This window comes from Hemicordylus capensis, chromosome 5 (genome assembly GCF_027244095.1).
Source record: "Hemicordylus capensis ecotype Gifberg chromosome 5, rHemCap1.1.pri, whole genome shotgun sequence".
Classification (NCBI taxonomy): Eukaryota; Metazoa; Chordata; class Lepidosauria; order Squamata; family Cordylidae; genus Hemicordylus; species Hemicordylus capensis.
This window is the reverse complement of record NC_069661.1, coordinates 215,697,403-215,716,491: the sequence shown is the minus strand read 5'-3', so window position 1 is coordinate 215,716,491 and position 19,089 is coordinate 215,697,403. Positions and strand designations below refer to the sequence as shown.

The window sequence follows — 19,089 nt, the reverse complement described above, 5'->3', positions numbered from 1 at the left end:
GAGATGCTGACAGAAATTGAACCTGGGACCTTCTGCAAGCAAAGCAGATGCTCTACCACTGAGCTATGGACCCATCCCCACATTTTTCCAGTTTGGAGTCATAGCTCAGGTGTAAAGTCACATGCTTTGTATGGCAAAAGTCCCAAGTTCAATTCTCAGCACCTCCAGTTCTAAAAGATCTCAACAAACTGTGCTGAGAAAAACTCTTCTCTGCCTGAAGAGTGGGCAAAGTCCATTTCCTCTCCACACCACGGAAGTGAATGGGAGTCGTGCAGCTGAGCAAAGATCCCTCCATAATTTGGTGGTCTCCACAGTGACATGTGGCAACTATTAAACACAACTGCAGGCAAATTCACAGGCAACTGAGAAGAATCAAGGCTAGTAAGAGGCAGAAGGGCAACTTCTAAAAAGGGCTGTCACCTGGTTTAAAAATGCTAAGTAATCAGTCAGTTAAATATGCATGAATTTGCATATAAGTAAAAAAAATCATTCTGAAGCAAAAAGCAGTTTTTGGTTTTGGACAATGCACATGTGTGCATTAGCAAGGCAGCTTGCTAGAAGAGGCATTTCCTCCTCTGTGAAAGGGATGGAGGAACATCTCTTTGAAAATTGCACTTGCCATCTGCAGTTTTCATAAGCACTTGTATTAATTCACACACACACACACACACACACAAGGTCTGCTGCCTGGTTAATTGGGGGCATCTGTACAGTCGATCAAAATGTTTTTAATCAAACTGATTAATCAGAAATGTCTCAGAAGGGCTCAAATCAGGCATGTTTCTGAAAGTCAGGGGCACTTGAGCAACATGTTAGCTCTCATTTTGTAGTGGCTTCAGCTGCTGAATAAGGTGCAAATCAGCTGGAAATCTGGTCTCACATTTTTGCCCACATCTGATTAGCACCACTTATTTTTCCCCTCCAGAGAAGACATGCAGGATATCCTGGGATGTGAAATTTAGAAATCCTGCTAGATGAGCAGAGGTACCTTTTAAGCGGTGATTCTCTTAGATTTAACAGAACGAGAGCAACTGGCCCTAGCCTACTGTAGCACAGCATCCGTCCACTATCCATTGTTGATGTCCACCTTTTGTTTCTTTTTAGATTGTGAGGCCTCTTGGGGGACAGGGGACCTTCTTTCTTTCTCTTTCTCTCTCTCTCTTTCTTTCTGCGTAAACCACTTTGAGAAATTTTGATAAGTGGTATATAAATATTCTTAGTAGTAGTGGTCAAGTCAGATGCGAGACCATGGATGAAAATGCTGAGGACACAACCTTTCCTGCTTGGGTGGGGACACTGAATCTTTTCTTGGCTCTCTTACAGTCTAGCTCTCACTATGGAGCCTGGGGCCGGAGTGGAGGCTGGGGGAGTCGGCGCTCCAGTTGGAACAGCCTTGCGCGGGGACACAGCCTCAAACACAACCCGCCTTCAGCGGAGCACGAGTCTCTCTTATCTGGAGAGAGGCACAGGACTTCAGAGGGAGAACAGGAAGGGCTAGTAAGAGTTCATCGCCATCGGCGGACACTTTCCCTGGACATCAAGGGCTCCTCTGAGCTGGTAGAGCTAGCGCCATCCATTCCATCCAGTCACCAGGCAACACGGAAAACAGGTGTGACAACAGGTCCTAGCAAACACCAGGACTGCAATGGTAAAATGCCTAATATTGCTAAGGATATCTTCCCAGAAATGAACAATCGCAAGGACCACGGAGAAGATGAGGAGGAGATAGACTACGTGAGTACTCTCCTACCTTTACTTAAACGGTTAATAAGAGTTTGCAAAGTTGAAAACAATCATACTAGACAAGAGGATAAGCTGGAACAGCCCTTGGCTGCACAGTTCAAGAGGAGACCACAACAATACTCAAATGCAGTGATTTCTGAATGCCTTGCCTTCATGTAACTGTTCCTCATTTCCTGATTTGCCAATAAATGCATCATGGCAATTGCACAGGATCCTGGCGGGGGGTGGGGGGGAACACATATTCAGTTTTTTGAAGGCCAGGGCTGTTGGGCCTCATTGTTGCCTATGGAAATGCACTCTAGAAACTCCCAGTACTTCTCTGCAACTGTGTATCACAATGCAAAGTCAGCAGTAGTGGTTAAGCTGCCTTCTGGGCACATCTGTCTTCCATTTCTGATCTTTTCCATGCAGAACCCCTGATAAGCCTCTAAGAACTCCTCTGGTTCTTTAGTACAGCCTAAAAACTGTACTTTATGTAACTCCTGAACAGGACTCATGTGTCAGTCTATTCTGTTATCCTTTCAGTTTTAGAGACAGCCTCACAGATAAGCTGTATGCCTGCAGTTGTGGCAATAGCCAGTATTAATGATACCATGCAGACCTCTGAACACTTTTGGGAGATTCAGCCACATCAACCTGCCTCTCTCAAGTTGTGTACAGACCTACTTGCTCATAACTCTTAGACCCTTTGGCTCTTGGGGATACAATGGACTTGACCAGATGTGAAATATTTGTCACAGGAGAGGACAGACAGCTGGAAAATACAGCCGTGACTACGTCTGTCTTTTGGCTGGGTTCTGCTCTGAGCTGTTCAGTAGTCCATGCTTCTTAGTAAGATTAACAGTGGCACAATCAGTAATGCTTTCAGCCTGAGTCAGAAGGTGATGCTGATTATCTACTTGCTGGGAGGTAAATTTGGTCATTAACCCTGCCATGGTGTATGGGATTGACTTTGATGACCTTGGTATTCTCTTTCAGTTCAGCCCTACAGTTCTGTCATTCTAAGGCAGAGCAAAGCAGCGCTTCTGAATACCTTGTCCTTGCTATCATCACCCTATGATTATTATTTCAAGTCATTTTCTTACCCTGCATGGGGCATGGTATGTAGTGAATGATCCATAGAGACGAAGTATCAGTAATTGGGAGATCTTCGGTTAACTGGTGTGCTAGGCATAAAGGAAATGAAAGCACTCAATGCTCATGTGGGTAAGTCAAGGAGATGGTGACTTCTGAAGTTCTGTGTCTTTTTCTGCAGAGCCTGTGTTTCCGCATCAAAAAGATGATAGAGGCCTACAAGCCAGACTGGTGTGAGTTGCGGGAAGACTGGTCCATCTACCTCTTCTCACCACAAAATAGGTGTGTCTCACTTACTTTTGGCTCAGTGAAGCGGGGAAACTTGGGATGTGATGTGACATTGCCACACTGCCTACAAATAACACAGGAGTCATTCAGTTGCTTTCAATCACACATGCTCATATTTCAAAGTACATGATTGGCTTCTGCATTAAGTTATCAGACACAGTATTCTATTAATAGCAATAATGTAATATTTTTGGCAGTGTTATTTCCCCTCTTTTTTTTCCTTTTTCCGTTCCCCACTTTCCCTTCCCCACCCTGCACCCAGTTTTCCCCAGAGTTCCCTGGTCCTCAGATAAACCATTCTGCACTACATTGTAAACCTTCAAAATCAGTATTTTATCCCAGTTGTCAGAATGGCAAATTCCAAAAGCCTGTCATGACCTAGAGCTAGTTAGATCATTGAATGGTTTGCGTGGATCCCGAAGAGCTTTATATATGTGTGTGTGGTTTTAACAACTAAAGTTCCAAGCAGTAGTTGAATCCTTTTCTCTTGTCCCCCACTTTCTCCAAACCTTCTCACTTTTCCTTTAGTCTCTTAGAAACATATGCCATTTTAAAACAACTGTTTTCCAGGTTTCGCATCCTCTGCCAAACTATCATTGCCCATAAGCTCTTTGATTACATTGTCCTGGCCTTCATTTTCCTGAACTGCATCACTATTGCCCTGGAAAGACCTCAGATTGAACAGAGGAGCACAGTGAGTAATCTTGCATCATAGCATATTCTAATGGAAAATAAACCTTTGCTAGCGCAGCCACATAAGTGCTCTCTGCAGCCCCTAGATACAGATGTGAACAAAAGTGTGATGTCTTTCTAAGGACCAAACCAATGTTATCTTGGAGCTCCATTATTGGAAATCTGAATATAATTCTTTTTCTTGTAAAAGCAGCCATGGAAGGGGGGTTTTAGTGGTGGCTGCAGCCTATGGGGAGCAGGAGGTACAAATTGTGCCCTTACATTTCCCTTCCATAGCTAATGGCAGCTGCGAGGAAGTGGCATAAGGGTTGGAACCGCCCCACCCCACCCCAATACTGCAGCTCCTAATCAGTCCTAATCAGGGTCTCTGCACCTGCTTTTAGAAGAAGATGTTCAAAATTCCAATCACAGAACTCTACTATAACAGGTAGTTTGGTCTCTCATCAACAAGCTCACATTTGCTGTGTTCTGTGGTATTCAGAAACCTCCAAAATGGCTGCCCAGGTTATAGTTGACCTCTCCTGGGGTTTTGTTTGTTTGTTTGTTTGTTTGTTTGTTTGTTTGGGGGGGCGGTTGGTTAACTGTTGAATAGTTAACCAAGTCTGAGTGGTTTTCTCTCATGGTGGTGGTTGTTACTGAAAGAACTACAGCAATGGCAATACTATTGTGCCACATTAGATCCACCACCACCCCTTTTTTTACAGATAGTACCAAGGGTACTAGGTACTAGGAGAGGAGAGCTGGTCTTGTGGTAGCAAGCCTGACGTCCCCTTAGCTAAGCAGGATCTGCCCTGGTTGCATATGAATGGGAGACTAGAAGTGTGAACACTGTAAGATATTCCCCTTAGGGGATGGAGCCACTCTGGGAAGAGCAGAAGGTTTCAAGTTCCCTCCCTGGCTTCTCCAAGATAGAGCTGAGAGAGGTTCCTGCCTGTATCCTTGGAGAAGCCGCTGCCAGTCTGTGTAGACAATACTGAGCTAGATAGACCAATGGTCTGACTCAGTATATGGCAGCTTCCTATGTTTCTATCTTCCTAAGGGTGAACTCTCCATTCTGCAAAGCAGCATTTAAAGAGTGAAAGGATTATTCTTATTTGTGTTCATGATGTATGAACTTTCATAGGACAGTGAGAATGCACCCGTAAAAGTTAGAAATAATCAGAAAGAACCCACCCAATTGTCTATACTTGATTTGTGTAACCAAAGAATGGATAAAGTATGTTACATGTTAGACCAACTGCAAGAGTTCTTAAATACACCTCTGGTTTTGAGTGGTGGTGCTTCAAATCTCTCTTAGTGGTTGTGAAAACATTTATTTCTGATAAATTTGTATCAAATAAAAGGGTGTATAGTTCTAAAACACCTTCTCAACTTTGACAACATATCTAATCTACATGAAGAAAACAACTCCCATCCAAAATTTCAAATGGGTACATTCCTGCCTTCCTAGGATAGCTGCCCATTTTTGCACATGAACAAAAAATATATGCCTCTTTCTCTGTCACTGGGAATCCATTCAACTGCACAATATTTTAAAAATTAAGTATTGTTTTAGGGTTTGCAATTAAAAACAAATACTTAAAAATCGGGAAACAATCTGGGTACATGACAGAACTGAAGAATAATTTAATTTGTGCAATCATTTGCAATGTTCTTTTAAATGTGTAATTGAGAAAGCATAGACTGAGGACCTTTTTTGTCATTCCTGAGATAAGGCTTGTGAATTGCCAAACACAAACCTTGAACCCATAGACAGGTTGCTTTCAATATGAGCATGGAGCATCTTCCAGCTCATGGTTGTAAGCTTTTTGTGTGATATACACAGAACCCTGTTGTTTTTTATGCACCAGGCTACTAATTTAGGTAGCTTTTTACAGCAAACAGCCCAATTTTGCACATGGCAGCAGTCTCACATGAACATTTTGCCTTCATCTTAGTGCTGCCACATGCAAAGGCAGTCTTACCCCTGTAGTCCAAGGCCTCCACCCACCCACCCCAGAGGCCCCAAAATTGTCTATAGTTTGTCCTGGATGGTGTGGTTTATGCCCTCAAGAACCTATGTGTTAAAAAATGATGCTTAACTTGCAGCAGGAGGCCTCCAAAGGCCTTGTTCAGACTCCAAAATTACCTAGGTGCACCTCTGGCCACATAGGAACATAGGAAGCTGCCATATACTGAGTCAGACCATTGGTCTATCAAGCTCAGTATTGTCAACACAGACTGGCAGTGGCTTCTCCAAGGTTGCAGGCAGCAATCTCTCTCAGCCCTATCTTGGAGAAGCCAGGGAGAGAACCTGGTGCTCTTCCCAGAGTGGCTCCATCCCCTGAGGGGAATATCTGACAGTGCTCACATGTGGTCTCCCATTCAAATGCAACCAAGGCAGACCCTGCTTAGCTAAGGGGACAAGTCATGCTTGCTACCACAAGACCAGCTCTCCTCTCATGCTCAGAGTGATTGTGACATACCTAGAGTTTATAGATCTTTTCAGCAATTTAACACATCAGTGTCTTATTTTTATTTATTTATTTATTTATTTTGGTTTATTTTATTTTATTTGTTTTGTTTTGTTTTCTCAAATTTGTAGACCGCCCCATATTTCCATCTCTGGGTGGTTTACAACATAAAACAAATGAAAAATGAAAACCTTAACACTCTTAGCCTCTAGGCCAGTTGTATTTGTATCTTTGGGGGGCAAGTGGCATTTATGGGAATACATGAGAAACAGCCCTCCATCACTTATTGATTCACATGCATTTTTGTGTATCTGCCTCACCAGGAATGAATGGGGCCACAGGACTAGACTGGGAGGGAAGAGAGCAAATCAGAAATTACTTGAAGTGTTTGATAGGTGCTGGAAGTTTTTTGGCAACTACCCCCTAGATTTTCAGACCTACCCAGTTCTTAACAGGAAAGTAGACTTTGCCAAGTGTTTTGCAAAAAAATTAAATTGCAAAAACTGTTGCTAGACATCTTTTGAGGTTGCCTTTGATTGTTCCAGGAGAGAATCTTCCTCACGGTATCCAATTACATCTTCACAGCAATCTTTGTTGCTGAGATGACACTGAAGGTAAGTTACCCTATAATTGCTGTCAAGCATCCCCAGTCCACAGGCCCAACTAACACCTTCAGTTTTTTCAGCCTACCACCGAGGCAAAGGCACCATCTGCCCCTTCGTTGGTAAGACTAATCCAAAAGAGGGGGCCATTGTTGCAGACAGGTATAACAGAGTTGGAAGCTGCCATCTCCCTTGGGCCAAGGGAGATAACAGCTTCCAACTCTGTTAACCTTGGGCCATTTTTTAGGAATTGCTGGGGAAAGGGACAAAAATCTGCAGTTGTACAAAAAGCATTGTTCTTGCTCTGAACAGACTTCCTTTGTCCTCAGTGACATCAACACTTAGCCAAGTCAGACTGGCTGTGCAGTATTGTGATAGCATTGTGCTCAGTTACATGGTCCCTCATTGGCAAGAATCACTTTAGGAAGGAGAAAGGAAAACCTACGCAGGAAACCAATGGCACCTAAGCAACAGCAGATAGAGGAAACATGGCAACTCGTTGTGGGGTGGGGGGGGGAAGAGTAAATGTTTGCACATTTGCGAGATTTTTCAGGAAATATTTCTGCCTCCCCCAACAAAACACTGCTTCAACTCCAAAATAAAATGAGCAAACATTCAGCCTGGCCCTATTTCTTGTGGCTTATATTTCTAGTTTCCTCCTTCAGGCTGGCATTGGGAGTTCTGAAAATTAAAACCTTTTCATTTCCAAATCTCAGTAAGTCAAAACTTATAATTATCCCTGCGATTATGAAGAAATATATAAGTTAAGAGGAGCAGGGATATCATCAAGGTCTTGATTATTATTAGCAGCTTTTCTAAAATATGTTTCATGTAGAAGGTGAATTCAGGACTTCCAGGTGTTTGTCATTTATTCTCCATAATGAAAAATAACAGTATCACTATCAACTATGAATGTCCAGTTGATTCCACAAACATTGCTGTCAAGCTTTCTGTGTCTATGAAGTATCTGCATTGTGCAGTTCTAGGAGTATAGCAGCAAAGCTTTGGTCTCTGAGGGTCTCATTCTTCATGCTTATATATTATTTCATCTCCTCTAGATAGTCTCCCTTGGCCTCTATTTTGGGGAACAGGCCTACCTCCGCAGTAGCTGGAATATCCTGGATGGCTTCTTGGTGTTTGTGTCCATCATTGACATTGTAGTTTCAGTAGCCTCTGCTGGTGGAGCCAAAATTCTGGGGGTGCTACGAGTCCTCCGACTGCTGCGCACTTTACGCCCCCTCAGGTAAGGTCCAAGAGGATAATCTCCGTCCATCTACATGACAACCCTGTGCCTAGGTTGTATCCTAGGTTTCTACTCTTTGGATACTCCTGATAATTGAAGTGAGTTACACAGGGAGAAAACTGATTAACACAGCAGAGCATGGTGAAGTAAGGCAGGGAAGGGGCAGGTTTTGCTGCCCTCCCCAATATGTTCCATTTGGAACAAAAAGTAGGCCCCCACCCCCATTTTATAGGCATATGGATAACCCTGTGTTTAACAAACATATGGTTGCCTCAAATGTCTAGTTTGGCCCAGAGTCAAGTTCAAGTATTGTGGTGAGGAACCCAAGCCCTGTAAGCCCTGGTAGACAATCTTTACTGGGAACTTGACAGGATGTTCCCTGTGTTCCTTCTTAGTTCTGCTGAACATCTCAGTAGATTCTGATATCATCAACCATTATATCTTTCTGGGTCGCCTATCTGGGATGGGGCTTGGAGGCACCCATTATTTTATTTTATTTTATTTTATTTTATCTTATTTATTTGTTTGTTTGTTTGTTTGTTTGACATATGTCTATACCACCCAAAACATATGTCTCTGGGAGGCTTACAATAAAAACAATACAAATTTAAACAGAATTAAAACATTAAAACAATTTAAAATGTAACACAATGTTAAAACTGTTAAAACGATTAAAAACTGTAAATCTAATTAAAAGCCTGGGTGAACACATGTGTCTTAATTGACTTTTTAAATAGTTGCCAGATATGGGGAGGCTCTTATTTCATCAGGGAGTACATTCCAAAGCTTTGGGGCAGCAGCGGAGAAGGCCTGTCCCTGAGTAGCCACCAGACACAGTCAGTGGCAACTATAGACAAATTTATCCAGGTGATCTCAAAGGGCAGTGGGGGTCATGGCGAAGAAGACATTCTCTTAAATACCCTAAGCCATTTAAGGCTTTACAGGTGCCAAAAGATGATGTTGTAAACTGTCTTGAAAAATTAAATATTAACAAATCACCAGGCCCAGACAGCACCCATCCACCTGAGGGTTCTTAAAGAACTCAAATGTGAAATTACTGGTCTTCTAGCAAAAATATATAACTTGTCCATACAATTAGGCTCTGTACCAGAGGACTAGAAAGTAACCAGTGTAACAGATTTCTAAAAGGGATCCAGGAGGGATCCAGGAAATTACAGGATCCCTGTAACATCTGTTCCAGGTAAATTGATGAAAAGCATACTTAAGGACAAAAATTGTTAAACATGTAGAAGAACAGGCCTTGCTGAAACAGAACCAGCATGGCTTCTGCAAAGGTACGTTTTGCCTCACTAACCTCTTGGAGTTCTTTAAGAATCTCAGTAGGCATGTGAATAAAGGTGACTCTGTTGACATAATATACTTAGACTTCGAAAAAAGTTTGACAAGTTATTCATCAAAGACTCTTGAATAAACTTAGCAGTTAAAGGATAAGCAGGCAGATTCATGTGCAGATTGGTAAGTGGTTGAAGGACAGGAAACAGAGTTTCCTGAGTTTATTCCAGAGTTTAGGAATAAATTGACAGTTTTCACAATGGAGGGAAGTAGGAATAGGGGTATGCAGAACTGGTTCTATTTGAACCTGGTTAAAAGAGAACCAGCCTGGTTCAACTGGTTCAGAATCAAACAAGACTGGACGCTTAAAAAAAAAAAAGTGTGCTGGTCCAAGTTCGAGCTGAACCAGCCCCAGTTCTAACGAACCATTTCAGAACTAGTTCAGGGGCATGCTTGTAAAGTAGAATCCAGTGAGGATTCTCCTTTACAAGCAAGGGGGGAATACCCACCCTTATTAGGATTTTTTTTTTAAAGATAGGCAGGGTTCCCCTCTTGCTTGTAATTCACTGGATTCCCCTTTACAGGCATTCCCCCTCAAACTGCTGAATTAGTTCTGAACCGGTTCAACACTTGGGCCAGACTGGGGGCTGGTTCAACTCGAACCAGCTCATGGGCAGGTGGGCTGGTTCAAGTTCAACTCGAAATGAACCACTGGAATTGGTTAATACACACTTCTAAGTAGGAAGTGGGGTCCCCCAAGCATCTGTACTGGGACGTTTTTATTTTATCCACAAATGATCTAGAAGTTTGGGTGTGCAGGTAGGTGGTCAAATTTGCAGATGAAATGGAACTATTTTGGGTAGTGAAATTCAAAATAGGTTGTGAGGAGTTCCAAAAGGATCTCTCCTGAGTGAGTGAGCAACAAAATGGAAAATGCTGTTCAGCATAAATAAGTATAAAGTGATGCACATTGGGGGGGGGGGGAGAACCCACTCCAACTTCACTTATACACTGCCGAGGTCTGAGTTGTTGGTGACTGACCAGGAGAGGGATCTTGGGGTTGTGGTGGACAGCTCATTGAAAATGTCAACTCTGCATTTGGCAGCTGTGAAAAAGGCAAATTCCATGCTAGAGATAATTAAGAAGAGGATTGAAAATAAAACTGTGAATATAAGAATGCCCTTATATAGATCTATGGTGTGGCCACTTTTGGAGTACTGTATCTCAAAAAGGGCATTATAGAACTGGAAAACATGCAGAAGAGGGCAATCAAGATGATCATGGGCCTGGAGCACTTTTCTTATGAGGCAAAACTACAACATCTATTGCTTTTTCATTTAGAAAAAAAGGCAACTAAGGGGAAACATGATAGAGGTCTATAAATGATGCATGGCATGGAGGTTGCGGATAGAGACAGCCTTTTCTCTCTCTTTCACAATGCTAGAACCAGGGATCATCCCATGAAACTGATTACCAGGAAACTTAGGACCAACAAAAGGAAGTACTTTTTCACACAGTGCATAATTAAACTGTGGAACTCTCTGCCACAGGATGTTGCACTAGCTTGGATGGCTTTAAAGGGCTTAGACAAATTCATGGAGGACAGGTCTATCAATGGCTTCTAGTCTTTATGGCTATAAACTACCTCCAGGCTCAGAGGCAGGATACCTCTGAATACCAGCTCCAGCAATAGCAGAGAGAGGGCATGCTTTCATCCCTTGTCTGTAGGCTTCCCCGAGGCATCTGGTGAGCACTGTGTGAAACAGGATACATGACTAGATTGGTCTTGGGCCTGATCTCACAGGGCTGTTCTTATAACCGCAGAGGGCCTTCTGCATATTCTGCCACCTTGAGAGATATGGCTGGCAGCGATGTGTGAGAGGGCCTTTTCCATTGTGGCCCCAAGTATATGGAACTCCTTGCTTTGGAAGATCCTCTTGGCTCTGACTGCCTGCAGACACATTTGTTTTGGTAGATTTAATTTGTTTAGGATGTTTAGGATGCCTGGCTGGTTCAAGCCATGGATTTGTTTTTCTGTTGCTCTCAGCGTTTTAGGGTTTAATTTTTGTTGTATTTGATGCTTGATATTTTCAGCATGCTGCCTGGCATACATTTTCACACACATACACAAAAAAGTAAGCACACTACTATGAGTGAGAATGGCTTCCCCCATGACAAATTTCCTACTTGAATACAATTGCTGATGGCATGTAACCTTCTTGTACATTGTCATGTATGATGAGTTTACATATTTCTATTTTGCCATAAGTACATGGCAAAAGCAGCACATACAGACCATATGTGCTGTTAGAACTTGCTATTGGATAGGGCATGCTGTGTGGAAGTGGCAGACCAGACAAGGGTCTGTTTTTAGATGTGATGAAGTAACACAGATTGTACACTGTTTTCTACACTGAAGTGATATCCTTGTGGGAAATATGTCATGTTAGAGAGGGTTTGAATGGCAGCTACATCATGGTAATGTGTTTGGTCAGTTTTTCTAAGCACATAGAGAAAAGCAATATATCTCCCTTATTGTTTTCCCTCACAGTGCTTCTTTTTCAGGGTCATAAGCCGTGCACCAGGCCTGAAGCTGGTGGTTGAGACACTAATTTCGTCACTCAAGCCCATCGGAAACATCGTCCTCATTTGCTGTGCTTTCTTCATAATCTTTGGCATTCTTGGCGTGCAGGTACAGTTGTCATTCTCTGTAATGAAATATATCCATTGTGCATGCTAAGTTTAAGTGGGGAGGAGAGTTGGTCTTGCAGCATCAAGTGTGAATTGTCCCCTTTGCTAAGCAGAATCCACCCTGGTTTGTATTTGGATGGGTGACATGTAAGCGCTGTCTGCTGTAAAATATTCCCCTCAGAGGATGGGGACATATGCTCAGTAGTAGAGCATCTGCTTTGCATGCAGAAGTTTCCAGGTTCACTCTCTGGAATCTCCCTGGAGAGGAGAGCTGGTCTTGTAGTAGTAAGCATAACTTGTCCCCTTAGCTAGGCAGGCTCTGCCCTGGTTGCATATGAATGAGAGACGATGTGTGAGCACTTTGAGATATTCCCCTTAGGAGATGGAGCTGCTCTGAGAGGAGCAGAAGGTTCCAAGTTCCCTCCCTGGCATCTCCAAGATAGGGCTGAGAGAGATTCCTGCCTGCAACCTTGGAGAAGCCGCTGCCAGTCTATGTAGACAATACGGAGCTAGATGGACTTATGGTCTGACTCAGTATATGGCAGCTTCCTATGTTCCAGGTAGGGCTGAGAGAGACTCCTGCCTGAAACCTTGGAGAAGCCACTGCCAGTCATATAGACAATAGTGAGCTAGAAGGACCAATGGTTTGACTCAGTAGAAGTCAGCTTCCTATGTTCCTATATTCAAACAAACAACTACACAGTGCTGTCCTTGGCCTCCATCTAGGATGGCCTCGATGGCATCTTCTCTCCTGGTCACATAGTCACAGGGGGTGGAGGATGATTCAGATCATGGGGACAGGTGGGGGGGGGGAAAGCAAGCACACCTGCATACACACATGCACACACTGCAGATCCAATCAGAGAGCTCTGTGGCTGCTGTTTAAAAAAAAAAACAAACATGGAAGGCCAAACAGTGTTTTTATGCTCATGGCTAGTTTGACTCTCAAGGCAGGCTGGTAGTTCTTCTCTGAGACTGCATGTACCAAGAAAGCGAGGCAGAATGATACCTCTTTAAATAAGCTGGGTATGTAGTTTTCATTCCTTCACAGTTGCTCAATTTGAAGATAGATTGAAGGAGTGGATTTCAAGATAGCAAGAGACTCGGGTTAATATTCAGGGTTAGAGTAAAATTCCACTGGATCATGGGATCCAATGCTGCAAAGACAAACTGATTGCCAGTCAGAACTGAGGTCCATGAGACAGCAAATCACTCACCTGCTTTTAAAAATTAGCTCTCTCCCTCACTTTCCAAGCACTGAATCCACCTACCCACGGCTGTTTGCGGTTGGGGGTGGGGGGAGTGACATCCTCTTTATTTTGGGCTGATGCTGCAGAAGTCTGCAGGAGTGGGTGTTGTTTCTATCATTGTGCAGAGTGTGCTATACTTAAAATCTGTATATTGCCCATTTCAGCTTCACAATTTACAGGAAGTGCTGAAAAGCAGATGCAGTTCCTCCTATAATGTGTGAGGCCACCCTGAGCTTTTACAAATGCACAATCTAGTCTCTGCCATATGGCGAAGGGAACTGGGGCAGAAGTGTAAAAACTCACACCAGAGTAAATGCAAAGTATCCCTTCTTCTTAGGGAATTTCCCCCCCACAGGGTTTAATTCTTTCTTAGAAGTGATACTTTTGCTTTTAGTAGACCCAATAACCATTTGGGAATGCGGTAATTCTAAAGTGGACTAGGAAATAGGATTGCACACAATTGATTCCAAGAGTCTCCACATGCTTCCAAATGATGTCCGGTGACAAGTGGCTCATATGGCCAAACCAGGCGATACATCTATTGTGCGGATGGGCTTGCGTGCTTGATTTTTCAAAGGTACTGTAATAGCAACCTTACAGAGCCCCATTCTGGATCAGGAACACAATGGAATGGAAGGGAAATTTTAAACCTTCCCCCCCACCGCACAGTCCTGATTCAGGGGCCCCCACAATTACTACTGCATTTTTAAAAATCAAAATGTAGGCCCCAGCCACATGAAAAGCATATTATCTGCATTGACTTCAATCCCACGAAAAGCATATTGTCTGCTTTGGCCCTCAGTCACAATGGGCCTGAGACGAAGTTGGAGTCAAGGCTCTTAGTCCCATATTTAAGCTTAGGAGCACCCTCCTTGTATGTCTTCATACCGGCAAAGACTCTGACCATGTCGCTTCTTGCAGCTCTTCAAGGGGAAGTTCTACCATTGCCTGGGTGTGGACATCCGAAACATCACCAACAGGTCTGACTGCATGGCTGCCAATTACAAGTGGGTACATCACAAATACAACTTCGACAATCTGGGCCAGGTAAATATGGTACTCTTCAGGTTAACTTTCTCCTGTGTGTTTTCCCTATGGTATTTCACGCTTTCAATCCAAACTGAAAAACTGCATCTCCAAACAGCTGGGGCCGCATTCAGAAAGATCATCACATGCGAGACTGGGAGGTAGTGGAATAACTGTAGTTAGAGTTTATCTTCAGAAATGTATCTAGTTTGGGTTACCGCATTCTAAGATAAGTATTGTTAGACTCCCAGGGGACAAGGTGGGCTCCTGGCCCTTCCTGAACTCCAGAATGACTGGATAGACACTCAGAAAAAGGAAGGTCAGCCTCAGGAACAGCCAGGGGAGGAGGTCAGTTTGTCTCCTGAGTCGTCCTCCTCCTGGCTTGCTGCATTTAGCGGGTTCCCTCTCCTGAGAAACTCCTGGCTCTCATACTCAAAAACATCCCCCCATCATCGACTGCCTTGTCTTTAAACACCCCAGTGCAGAGCTGGCAGGGCTTAAAGCCTACTTCCAGCCCCGCCCCCTTCCTGACCTGGCTTCCTGCCACACCCAGCCTAGCTGTCTCCCTGGAGCTGTCCCCTGCAGCTCTCCCTGCCTTGCCCTCTCAACCCCACTGGGACCCCACCAGCCTGGACCTTTCTCACCCCTGCCATCCCCTGAAGGGAATAGAAGCCCCACAGGAGGGATGCCACACCCTTCTCCAGACTCCACAGGGCCACACAGGCAACCCCGTAACATGGCATCCTGACAAATATATATATTCCAGATATGTGTTAGCCCATGCGGTGTCATGGTTAGTGTTGGGCTAGTATCAAGAAGAACCAGATTCCAGTCCCTGTCATTCACTCAGACATGCTCATGGGCCAGTCACTGTCTCAAGACACTGGGAGAAGTATGGGATTAAAATGTAAATAAGAATCCCAATAATAGTAATAATACATTCCAAATATGAAAAAGGCATTATAATACAAGGTGTGGAAGTGAGGGGGCATGCAGGATGTATCCTTGGGACCCAATCCTCCCATACACCACCACCGGTGCAGGTAACCACTTCTCTAAAGGTTGTGCAATCTATAGGTTGTACACACTTTTTCCTCCCCGTTAAAAATTTTGCACTGTGCATTCAAGTTAGAGAAAACGTAATATTGGGGAAAATGTGTTTTTGTTTTTTTCATGGATTGAACAGCTAATAATGGACAGAAAAGTCCATGAGGGACCCTAGGTCATCTGAACTCTCAATAACATCACCCATAGAAATCAGCAAAATGATAAATATATCACCATCTAGAAAGACCCTAGGGAGGATTTCTCAGAGGACAGCTGCCTAGCAGTTCTTCTCCCTCTCTCCCTGACTTTCACAGGCAAATTCTTTTCCCCCTCTCTTTGTTCCTTCCTGGTCAGCTTTAAGGCCAAACTACATGTTACATTAATTGCATTTTTGGCGATGCTTGTTTTTGATTGCTTAATCAGAAGCTGTGGTGAGGATCCAACCTGGACTGGGACTGTGTGGGAAAGGAGGGCTTTAACCCTTTCCTTCCACCTTGGTCTCAATAGTGATCAGGCAGTGGGGTGGGGGCACAACTGCTATTTCCCCTAAGAAGAAGGCTCTCATTGATGTCAGTAGATCTTCCCTCTTGAGGCAAAGAGGCAGCTGTGAGGACCTGACATAGACCAGGACCATGGTAGAAGCAGAGAAGCCCCTCTCCCCGCTCCACCCTGCTGGAGTCCCAGTCTAGATCATCACCCCTGCAGCTCCTATTTAAGCAAGAAAAAAAGGACTTTGGGGCCAATAACACAATTCGTGTTACTTGTAGTTTGGCCTTTAGCTGGGTAGAAGAAGAAGGGATTTTTTCCTGGTTATTTGCACACATGAAACTGTAAGGCCCGAACCTGTCAAAAACCCATCAAAAGTGTTTTCTTGTCTAACCAGTTTTTTGTGTATTACAGGCTTTGATGTCACTCTTTGTGTTGGCTTCAAAAGACGGCTGGGTCAACATTATGTACAATGGACTGGATGCTGTGGCTGTTGACCAGCAGGTATAGAAGCACTTCACAACTGTTTGTTCATGTTGTTTTGAAGTAGATTGTTAAGTAGGCTGGCTAAGCCACCATTAAGAGCTCCCAGTAGCTATATGCACTTCCCCAAGCAATGGGAAGCTCTGGGAGGAGTGTTACTCCTCTGGTTCACACATCATTTGAATCCCTTGTGGGGTTACCCATATTAGTGTGATTATGTGAACCCATGCCAAAATGGTTTATGGCCAAGATTAATCTGATATTCCTGCCTTGGTGTGGGTTCACACAATCACAATAATGTTTGTAACCCACATTAAACCTAGATTTGAACATTTGTATGAATCAGGCCATGGTTTTGTTCAGTACTGGATTTTATTGTACAGGAGAACCCCATTATCCCAGGAGGGGTGGATAGCAAAACAGTGGGCACCAGGGCAATGGGAATTGGGAGGTTAGGTTCCCGAGGCAGCGAAAAATGGGACAAAAAGGACTGAAAGTGGGGTGCCCTACCATGCTCTGTGTATCCCCAGCTGTCCAGCAATGCCCACCAAAAGTCCAAAATCACGTTTTATTTCTCTTTAAAAACATGTGCTTTTAAACTCTTTTTCACACAAATGAACTACAAAATGGCTTCTGTCCTTAAAATGATGGGTGGAAATGACCTCTGAGGTCATTTCCACCCATCCCTGACCTGCAGATATGTGAGTCTTAAGCCTTTAATTGCTGAATTTTATCACGTATACCAAGGTCAGGTGGCAATTACCCAGCTGTGGATATGTGAAGCCATGGATGCTGGGTCCGTGATTAGTGAGGTTCGCCTATACTGTAGATGAATGGTCAAATCACACATTCATTGGAACACATAGAAAAGAGATGTGCTTCCAACTAGAAACACCTTTTTTTCTTTTAAAAAAAATAGTCCCAGAGGGGAAGTCAGTCCCAGTTAGGACTACCACATGTGGTGAGGGAAATATTAATTCTTTCCCTTTGCGCTATTTCCCCAACAAAAATCACGCCTAAGCAGTGATTTGCCCTGGAGCAGCTATTTGAGGAAATAGCCTCTGGAGGGTGGAAACAGCACAAGGAGAAACAGTTAACCTTTCCTTCTTGTGTGCTGCAGTCTCGATTGGGATCCCTCCCCCATCCCTATAGTTGTTTTTTAAGAAAAAGAGATGCTTCTGCTTGGAAGCATGCCCGTTTAGCATGCAATTCCATGAACATGTGGATTGATCCTGATTTATAGTGTTTTTCAATTCCTGTTTTTTGGAGTATTTTTTTAATTTACAAAAGCTTCATATTGAGTGAGCATGGAGGAGCATACAGGCACCCAGACAGATAGTGCTGGTCCTTCGCTGAGTATGCAACTACCTCCCTCCACATGGTGCCATCTCTCTCCCTTCCTTCAGATCCTTCCCCCAAACCCTACTTTTCTATGTGCCCTTGACTTTTCTTCACTCTCACTCCCAACTGTAACCAGGCTTTAATGCGGCATTTGGCCACATTCTTTCCACCCTGCTTGCCTGTTGCTACCAGCTGGCCTATCTTTGTCAGGCCACAGCGCCATCACAATCGCCCTTTCACTGGCCCTCCACTGACCTACCTTTCTTAGCCAGGCCAGGCCAATGTGGTCTGATGACATCACCACGCCATCACACTGCCCTATGCCAGCATGAGAACAGGCCTCCCTTAACGTGGCCCCACTGGGATGGGGCAGCTGAGCAGCAAGCACAGCAAGGAGGTAGACGGCAAGTGCAGGGGGGTGAGAGGGTGTGGCAGGTGATCCCCAAGCATTGATGGCACATGTGCAGCTGCCTATATTATAGCTTTGCACCTGCTCCCTACCCTTGTCTGTCCCTCCTTCCCACGGTTGTTTCCCTACTGTCTGTTTTGGATGGTAGTCTCTTTGGGAACAGGGACCTGTCTGCGTTGTCTCTGTAACTTGCCATCTACACTGATGGTGTGGTGAATATACAATAAATATGCAATAATGAAGTAACAACAATAATGAAGCATCAATTCTCCTACAAGCAAACAGCATCCTCTTGGAGCACCCAAGACAACTTCTTCTAGGCAGCTACAAGTCTCAGACCTGGTTCTCACTCATGGGCTACACTGCATCTTTGCAACCTGTTTTCCTTCTGCCACACATACATACACATTGCAGAATGCCGGGATGTGCTCTACCCCAGGTGGTAAGTATATCCTGGCTAGTAGTAGCCCTCTGAAGAAACATCTTCTAGCCATTAGCCATTAAAAAAAAAAAAACTCTTACAGAAAGCAACACTGAAAAATTACATACAGAACAAGGGATCACCATTCACCCCAAATTACAATTTAAAGGCAGTAAATATTGAATTACACCATTGTACCATACAAATACCATAGAAATACAATATAATATAATACAATATATATACACACACTATCTGTAACCTTATGAAATTATATGAAAATTATTTGAAAATAATACACAGGAAAAAATTACACAGGAAAAAACATTACATGAAAGGAATAATAACTGACATATTTTGAATTTTAAATCTATAAGGGAAATCCTCACCCTCAGGTAATCGGAAGGGGGATATCATGTACCCATTTCCATCTACGAGCCCAGGTGTAGTTTGAAATACAAAAAACTCTTTGCCCATTGAGCAGCCTGCTTATAACTATCCACTCCTCGCTCCCCGGGGCCTTCCTGTCCCTTGCCATGAAAATTG

General features: G+C 43.7%; 1 protein-coding gene across 5 annotated transcripts in view; it reads left to right on the top strand.

Moving 5' to 3' along the window:
* CACNA1I (calcium voltage-gated channel subunit alpha1 I) overlaps window positions 1–19,089 on the top strand; it is a 228,718-nt gene that overhangs the window by 148,494 nt on the left and 61,135 nt on the right. For all 5 annotated transcript variants that reach the window (XM_053253047.1, XM_053253048.1, XM_053253049.1 and 2 more), the window contains exons 15-22: window positions 1,324–1,734; window positions 2,999–3,099; window positions 3,676–3,799; window positions 6,797–6,865; window positions 7,912–8,096; window positions 11,955–12,081; window positions 14,252–14,377; window positions 16,304–16,393. In XM_053253047.1, the coding sequence (XP_053109022.1) occupies window positions 1,324–1,734; window positions 2,999–3,099; window positions 3,676–3,799; window positions 6,797–6,865; window positions 7,912–8,096; window positions 11,955–12,081; window positions 14,252–14,377; window positions 16,304–16,393 (1,233 nt within the window). The remainder of the gene's footprint in view (window positions 1–1,323; window positions 1,735–2,998; window positions 3,100–3,675; window positions 3,800–6,796; window positions 6,866–7,911; window positions 8,097–11,954; window positions 12,082–14,251; window positions 14,378–16,303; window positions 16,394–19,089) is intronic.